The sequence below is a fragment of the Pleurodeles waltl genome, chromosome 7 (assembly GCF_031143425.1).
Source record: "Pleurodeles waltl isolate 20211129_DDA chromosome 7, aPleWal1.hap1.20221129, whole genome shotgun sequence".
NCBI lineage: Eukaryota > Metazoa > Chordata > Amphibia > Caudata > Salamandridae > Pleurodeles > Pleurodeles waltl.
This window is the reverse complement of record NC_090446.1, coordinates 178,595,602-178,604,344: the sequence shown is the minus strand read 5'-3', so window position 1 is coordinate 178,604,344 and position 8,743 is coordinate 178,595,602. Positions and strand designations below refer to the sequence as shown.

The following is an 8,743-nucleotide window of genomic DNA, read 5'->3' as shown; positions in this document are numbered from 1 at the left end:
TTGAGAAGCCAATTTATGATGCACCCAGCAGTGATGTATAGGTTAACCTCGCAGTAATGTCCTCTGTGTAAAGTTCATCACATTTGTCTGAGCCGGCACTGTTGAACCAGAGTACGGTCACCCTTGCTGGGTACGATGGGCATCAATTTATTTGCATTACTGAAATTCACTAAGGGCCAGATGTAGCAAAGGTTTTTACCCATTCTGTGTCTAAGGCAAAAAGTGTTCGTACATATGGCCCTAAGTTTACAAAATTGCATATCATGCAATTTTTCTTAACATTTTTCCTTGCACAGGATTGATTTAAGCAAAATGTGTTGTGAGACATTATCTACAGGAGTCTTCTGTCAGTGTCTAATGTTACTTTTTCCTGAGGTGCCCTCGTGAATGTTCCATACAAGATACTGGCAAACCCCATTTCACATAACTTTCACAACATTTTGTGAAACAAATTCACAGGATTTTTTATTATGAGTGAAGACACACCATGCACATTAGTTAGAAAAAGTGCATAATTCATCCTTAAATAATTATTTTCCATTATTCGGACTTAAACCAATAAGTATCCCTCTTTCTAACATTATTGAGTTTTTGGCAAATAGCTATTTTCAGTGTGTAGGATAAGGCAAATTCTTGAAAACAAACATATTCAACTTAGGGAATCAGTAACTTTAAAAAAAACAGCACAGAAAATATACTTGTAAGATGTTGAAACCACAACTGTGTCCTCTGGAAACAAATCACTCTGAGGAGTTTTGAAGAAAATACTGTTAAGCCCCAAGCAAAAGTTTTGCATAGCAGGCTTGATCTTATTCTATTTAGTTTTAAGCCCTATGTCTTTTAAAGAGTCACAAGTTCAATAGAAGACAGGATGGCTCACAAGGCCTGGATTACAATAAGCACCATGAGGGTTCACTGAAATATGTACTGACAACAAATATCTTATTTTCATTAAATCATTTTAAAGACATGCTGATGAGTGTCTTAGTAAGGAGCTTCCTTTCCCTGCAGTGAACATTGAACTAAAATGAAATGTTCATCGACACGTTTTTTTCCTAACAAGAATGTTCTTATATTGATTTACAGACCTAAAATGATCCTACAAAATAGCCATACCATGCACCTTAAACCAAAAAAAGTCGATTGAAATATGGGTGTATTAATTCTTATGATATTTGAATAACTATTGCTCTAAACTGTTAATAAATCAGTTGCAAGAATATAATTGCATTTCTCCCCCCACCAAAAATGTGTTTGTAAGTTTAATGTATCTGATATTTTTGGGGCTTGGAAGAAAAGGGGCATGCACAGGGGCTAGCATTTCAGGAAAAAATCCAATCCTCAGTAATGACTCTGAAATTAAAAGTATGCCTGTAAAACAAAGGATAACTCAGTTTGAGTAGCAACCATGTGTATTATGTGTGAGATAACTTTGTGCTGTAGGTAAATCACAAAATCATGTATACAGGTCTGAGGGCAAAAAACAAGAGTAAAGTTTCTATTGCAGAGACCCTTGTTACAGAAATGTCAACCCCACAATCCTATTTGGGCCACTGATCTCTATCATTCCTTTGAACTTCAATAATGGTACTGTGAGTTATTGACGTTCTGAGAGGTCTATAGATAGCTATTCCAAGATAATCATACTTTATAATTGATGATCTCTGAACCCAAACTAAATTCCTCCTTGAATAAAAAACACAAAATTGATTTCATAATTACTCCCAATCACCACCTTCGGCCCTTGTTACACTGAGCTAGAACCCTCGTACTGATTAACTTCTGCTGGAGCCCGATAGTGTTATAAAACATTAATGGGAAGATGCTCCCACTCCGAAGGCAAACTATGGCCGTAGAACTGATCTAATAGCTCCTAAGACCTGAAGACAACGACCCTTATCCAGACTAGTATCATCGAATAGGTATTGCAGAGAAGAATTACTTACTGGTAAATGTCCTATTGCAGAAGCCCCACAGCATTGAAAAGGCTTTCCCGCACAGTAATTTTGCCACACGGAACTACACTGACATTATTAATATGGTCTCCTTGAAGAATTTTGGGTAGCTTTAGTGTGTGTGTGTGTGTGACATAATTAATAGGACACTGCTGTGATAATGCAAAGATAACCGGGTGATCCCATGTCAGTAGGGACCCCAAGTTCTAGTCCCGGTCTTTCCCTTTTCAAATTATGTTTTTCAGGTGTTTTATCAGTTCAGTTGACCTAAACTAGCAATACAACTCCCTGTATGCAGTGAGTTATAAATGGACGCGCAAGACTGGAAAATAGTGTCCTGAATGACAAGTAGTCATCTGATAATCTTAAACTTTGCACACTAATTAAGCCCTAAAGCTGTACTTGGAATCCATGCCTGGATGTTACACTTAGAGTGTGTATTGGTACTGAGGAGTCCTAATGTCACCTTCCTCACAGCTGTGTACACTTCCCCATAGGGAAGAATACTAACGGACATAGGACGTCTTATATTTTTCTTTCAGGACCAAGTGATATGAAGCTGCACTGCTGTGTTGCTGCCTACATTTCCGATTACTCCTTCCTTGGCACAGCCCTCCTGCCCCACCTCAAACACTCCATGAAGTTTATGGCCTCCTTAGACCACTCCATGTGGTTCCACGCATCTTTTCGCTCCGATGACTGGATGCTCTATGAGTGCGAGAGTCCATGGGCAGGTCAGTACATGCACTAGAATGCACGAAGCGTTGGCGTGAAGAATTTGAGTAAAAGGCTATGGGAACAAGGGTGAGATGACTGGGTACTAGTCTACCAGGAGGATCCGTGCCAAATTCACCATCCCTTATCTAATCACTTCTTATTGCATGCATGAAATTCCGTTGCATTAAGATTCGCTTTGCAGTAATAACTGATTATGAGTAACAAAGTGGGCAAGAGGAGGGGACTAACACCTAGTTATGTGTGTTATGTATGTATGTTATGGTATGTTATACAGCTCCTATCAACCTCTTCCCCTCTTTCCCCACATCCTTTCTTTATCCCTATTCAGCCTTTTCTGTCATCTTCCTGTACCATCCTGCCTTCTTTCTCTCACCCTGTTCCCGTTACCTGTATGGTCTGTTTCTTTTTTCTCAGTACTCAAAGCCACTAGCCCTATTGTCCTGTACATGGTTCTGTGCCTCCTCACCACCAGCACCTGATGTCCATATTCCCTGTGCCCTCTCTCTGTGCCCCCCACCCTTCATCCATGTTGGTTGTCCATTGTGTTCATTATCTCTCTCCCAGCACGCCACACCCTGCTGTATCTCTGTGCCTCTTATACCATCCGAGCCCACTCTTACCTTTCTATGCTCATCCATTTTCCGCTTAGGCACTGTGCATCATTTTCTCTCTGTGCCTTGTCAGTGCAGTCTGATGATATTGTGTTGAGGTGGTAGGTCTTTGATGGGGGGGAAAAAGGGAGGGGGGTTACCATTAGGAGTTCAATCGAAGCCTTTATTGTCATGATGTGGATGGCAGGAGGTCACAATGATGGTCAGGGTAGTATTTTCAGACTGAAAGACGTACCTTTTTAATACTTCTATTCTGTTTTACAGGGTCTAGCCGAGGGCTGGTGCAAGGACGCCTTTGGCGTAGGGATGGCATCCTTGCCGTCTCATGTGCACAAGAGGGAGTGTTCCGAGTGAAGCAGGAACAACCAAAGCCTAAGCTTTAAAAACAAAAATTAAATTGAAAAGCTGAACTGTGGTCATGGCCTGGATGTGGGTGTGATTCATGTCCTCTGAACTCAGGGTTGCCTTACCTCAAGGAAAAGCTTATCCAATTTAACAGAAATGCTGAAATAGCTTTGTAATCTTGGCCTTCTGTTTCTCTTTACTACATTACTTACTTTTTTGTAGAAATGGGAAGGTGGACAAAAACGTCTGTACTACACTTGCAGAAGAGCAACCACTGCAGAAGGAAACTGATCTGATTGGAATCCTCTTCTGCCTAGGCACATCTGTGGTGTGGGGGCGAGCTAACATGGCTATGTGCTATGGATGATACAAACAAGTGCCATTTGCTAGGCTGCCATCTTGTATTTGTTTACAGCAAGCTGAATCTTGTACTGCATACAACATTGCACTTAAAGTATTTGTGAAAATTTATTTTGTAGGTGGGAGAGTCAATAACTTTATTTGATCTTTGTAAATATTTGCTGTTCTCTTTAAATCTCTACTGCTCTCAATGTGTTCTAGTTAACTCCCAGGGTGCTTTGTTATTTGCATATGCCTTGATATGTAGTACTTCTAATTAAATTTCGACTTTCTAATTACTACACTTGGCTCTGTAAAAATATGCCTTAATTATAAGTTCATGTTTAAAAAGGAGTCCAGTAAAGTAACTACCCTCATTACAAGACTTCCTCCAACTCCACTTTCCCCTCGCTATAGTGGACCTACCACCACTGGCTTCAGTACACGCATTACTTGAATCCCTCTCTGATATTTTAACTCTTTGCTCTCCACTTTTGCTTTTACCGGTATGCAGTGGGGAAACTGTATCTTCCTTGGGTATGCCAAAAATAATCTGAACGCATAGAAGTCAAATCTGCTGATATTTTGGGAAGCCCTCCTTAAAGGGCATTTCTGTAGCTCAGTTTGTCATTGATGAGGATCCCTACAACCAGTGAGTGAGCGTCACTTGAGAGATAGTTAGGACCTGCATATCGGACAGAGTTTAAACCTGAAATCTTTTTGTTCACGTGAGGACCTAATGTCATATACAAATTGCAGAGCACCACCAGATTTCTCACTGTATCTGAATACTTAACAGAATCTGCAATGTGGACACGACTAGAACAGAGTAGTGCATGATTGGAGATGGTTAGGGCACAAGAGCATCATCTTTGTTTTCATTTTGTTCAGATTAAAGCCATCAGTTTCCACCTACTGCACAGTCTTCATTAGGCTGCAGTTTTGTTTAGCACCACCTGCAGATAGAACCGGGTGTAGTCCTTGTAAGAGTGAAATCTGAGAGCACATTCATTAATAAAATAAAATCATGGCCTAAGATAGATATTAAATATAAATGCTCAAATCAAAGACCTCATAACTGCACAGTCAACAATCTGTTCAGATGAGCGAAAGGATCCAAACTGTACTCTTATGGGACAGCCTTACATAAATTAGACAAACCCCCTAGGCAAACACATAGGACATCCCCTTCAAACAGTCAGATGCCCCTTACCACAGACCTTCCAAACATCACTCATAAAATCAGTTGTAGTAGCCTCAATATAGGGTGCTTTCATTGCCAACTCAAGAGTCTGAGGGTTTTAAAGGGTCTGCAATGACTCCATTCTCTTTTCTCCGACCACACAGCACTGGTTGTGTGCAGATGGGAATTGTTTCCCTCTCCAATTGTAAGAAATTCCTGTGGTTTGGTGGATCATTGCAAATATGATAACAAGATTTTTATTTTCATCAAATTCAAGGAAATATATCTTGATCACCTACCAACAATAATACCAATTTACCAACACTGCTGGAATAAGTGGCAACTATGCTAAACACAGGTTCATAGAAGAGGAATTGCCATTGGAATGGGAGAAAGAAGAATGTTCTGCATACATTCTCATAGCAAAAAGGATGGTTTACTACAACTCCTCAGGAATAACCAAGTACATGCTCTCCTTTTCAGGATGAGATCTCTCCAAGAAGTAATTTATCATATTGTATGGGACTTCAGAACAACCCTCGTTTTGAAGGACACATACATACACATTAGAATTCTTATTGCCAGCAAATATTTTAAATTTAAATTTTCCCATTTAGGATAAAGTCTACTCCAAGAATCTTTACAATATGTATGGAATAATGGTTCTTACAGTGACAGATTATATTTGAATGAAGGTTTGGCTGAGCTAGACAGATGCAAAAAAACTATTCAGTTGCTCTGCAATCTTGGCTTGCGGATCAGTGGTGCAAAATTCCACCTTCAATCACAGAAAGTACACAAATTTCTGGGGGACAACATGGAGTTCCAAGATAGCGAACACTTATTCTACAGAAGTTTGAGGTTAGGAATTTCTGAAGATGTTTCCCCTTTGCTAGATATATTAGTTCTTACAGTAAGGAAGGTTATGAAACTGTTGTATGTGATAGCTACATGAATATCACTGATGCCCTGTGTGGGCCCACTGCTAAAGTGGCTTTTATGACAAAAGTCACATACAAAGGGGTTGTGGGAGGATCTAGTGTTAGTAACTCCAAGGATTCATTACAAATGTAGTACAATGTTTTTTAACATATTTATTTTTTCTTGAACTTGTCCAACTTTGTAAGGCGATTGTGAACAAAAAAGTTAATGTATCTCATATATATATATATATATATATATATATATATATATATATATATATATAAATACGTTTAGTGAATTCTGATTATGTTGTAATTGTTATAAGTTTTTATAGGGGACTATGTGTCCCATAATGCACTTGGGTGGTGGTAGGAAAACGAACTATAAATAGAGACTCATGGGAAGGCTTTTTTGTAAACTGTGATCAAGACCGAGAGGTTGAAACGCGTTGGTGGTGTCTTATTACACTTTTCTTGAATTGAAGCAATAAAACTCTCCTGGAATGCATATGAATCAATTGTTTTGCAATTGTTGGTGTTGGATATATATATATATATATATATATATATATATATATATATATATATATATATATATATATATTTTTTCCACTGTGACATGCTCTCTGTAGGATTATACATCATTATGACGACTCTCTGCACTGTTTATTACTCCCCCCATCTCCTTATCATACTCTTCATCACTATAAGGAAGGTGCTGTCGTTATACAAATGTGCAATGGTGAAACAGTCCTGGTTTGTCGGTGGTCAGACCATTGCATATCCACTGTTGACCTTCGCCACAGATGCAAGCCCGACAGGCAGGGCAGACATATGCATGTCTTGACAATGCTGGCTAGGTAGTCCTTGAAAGAGACAGAACTACGAAATCCAAGATGTGTGCACTACTTTGCAAATGGCATACAGATAAGCTCAGAGACAATCTTGGACGCAGAAAATGCTGAATGAGCATAACTTTGGAGTCTCTTCGACACCACCTACAACAATATAGATGCACAATGAAGAAACTGCTCTCTACCACGCACACTGTCAGACATCGTTCTCTCTCTGTAACACATTTTGCCTCCTCCATCTCTTTCAAAACCACAGTTAGAAGTGAATCCCTGGCTAGACTCTTATTTGCTTCACCTCCACACACTTAAACCCCAACAAACCTCTCTGCTCAGCTCACACACTTCACAACTTCATCATTCACAGAGCACATTCCACTTAATTAAATAGGCAAACCCACCATGGACCTCATCCCACACTTTCTGCCTTCAAACTATTACATCTTTTGCACTCTCTACCCTCTAAAGGTCTCTGCATAATCTCTTTGTCTAATTACTCACTGATATCTTGTATGTATCTGTGTTGCAGTTAAGTTCTCTAGGAAAGCCCCACTTTCTATCTACCAACCAGTGGCCATAATCCCTTTTCTTTTACTTATTACTACAATGCTTTGTCACTCCCCACTTAATCGTCTCTCTCTCTCTCTGCTAAGAACATCAGGGTTTTGTGCTCAACATAACGTGATCTCTCAGGTGCATCACATTAGGTGACAAACACCTCTCATCAATCTCCAATCTTCTTGATCTTGTAGTGAATTCTATCTTGTTTTAATGGGAAGCAGGAGTTAGCTTAGCCTCCTGGCTTGCAGACTTGTGCCCCCGTCACCTAGTGAATTTTACCCTACTTAGTTTACTCTGTTTTAGCGCAATTATTTAATTATATCTTTCCAAGATGGCTGCATTGTTTTTAGTTTGGCCAGTGTTTTAGTTTTATGTTATCAGTGCCACCATGCCAAGGTGTTACTATCAAGTGACAAAGATAAACAGGAGGTATTCACTTTAGGTACTTTCCGTCTTTGTGCTTTTGAGGGAGTTGTTAATATAAATTGCCCCCCCAGGCATGTCTTGTTATCCATTGTCTGGGAACAGACCTACATCTCACACAGACCGATAGAGGGATTCCGACCAGATGCCATCGTTGCTGCATGACGCCTTGATGATGGCACAGTCTTTGTGTCCCCACGGAGTCTGATCTAGAGGCCTCATTCCAAGGTAACTAGGTTTGGGGGGGTGGGGGGGCTCTCCTTATGGACATGTCATTGGCAGATTAGGTTTATAAAACCTAGCTCTCTTTAGGTTAGGGGTTAGAGTCATCATGCTAGGGTAGTAGGACATATATCATATCTCATGTCATTTTATGTTATTGTAAGATGGTGGGGGTCTTTGTACTAATGACCCTCGTCTTTATAATTCTGTTTCTTGCACTGTTCATTATCCTAATCGTTGCAGCCTATGTAATGTATCGTAGAATGCAGTATTGTTAATAAAATAAAACCTATTACGCTTTTACTGCATCTCCTTCATTGCCTGTGTTTGATTGAGACATGTTGTTCATGTGAAAAAGGGTTAATGTCCGTTTAACCACAACAGTCCCTGAGATGTCGCACTTTTGAGTCCATGCAAATCACCTTCTACTGTTTGGGTTTTGGTGAGTGTAGGAAGTTGGCTCTGTACATACTATTTCAAAGTAAGAAATAGTGTGCACAGAGTCCAAGGGTTCCCCTTAGAGGTAAGATAGTGGCAAAAAGAGATAATTCTAATGCTCTATTTTGTGGTAGTGTGGTCGAGCAGTAGGTTT

At 39.7% G+C, this 8,743-nt stretch overlaps 1 protein-coding gene across 1 annotated transcript in view; it reads left to right on the top strand.

The window, feature by feature from the left end:
• ACOT8 (acyl-CoA thioesterase 8) overlaps positions 1 to 8,454 on the top strand; it is a 27,289-nt gene extending 18,835 nt beyond the window's left edge. Inside the window, exons 5-6 of the mRNA XM_069243502.1 lie at positions 2,498 to 2,689; positions 3,569 to 8,454. Of these exons, the coding sequence (XP_069099603.1) occupies positions 2,498 to 2,689; positions 3,569 to 3,687 (311 nt within the window). The 3' untranslated portion in view covers positions 3,688 to 8,454. The remainder of the gene's footprint in view (positions 1 to 2,497; positions 2,690 to 3,568) is intronic.
• The last annotated feature ends 289 nt before the right edge of the window (positions 8,455 to 8,743 follow it).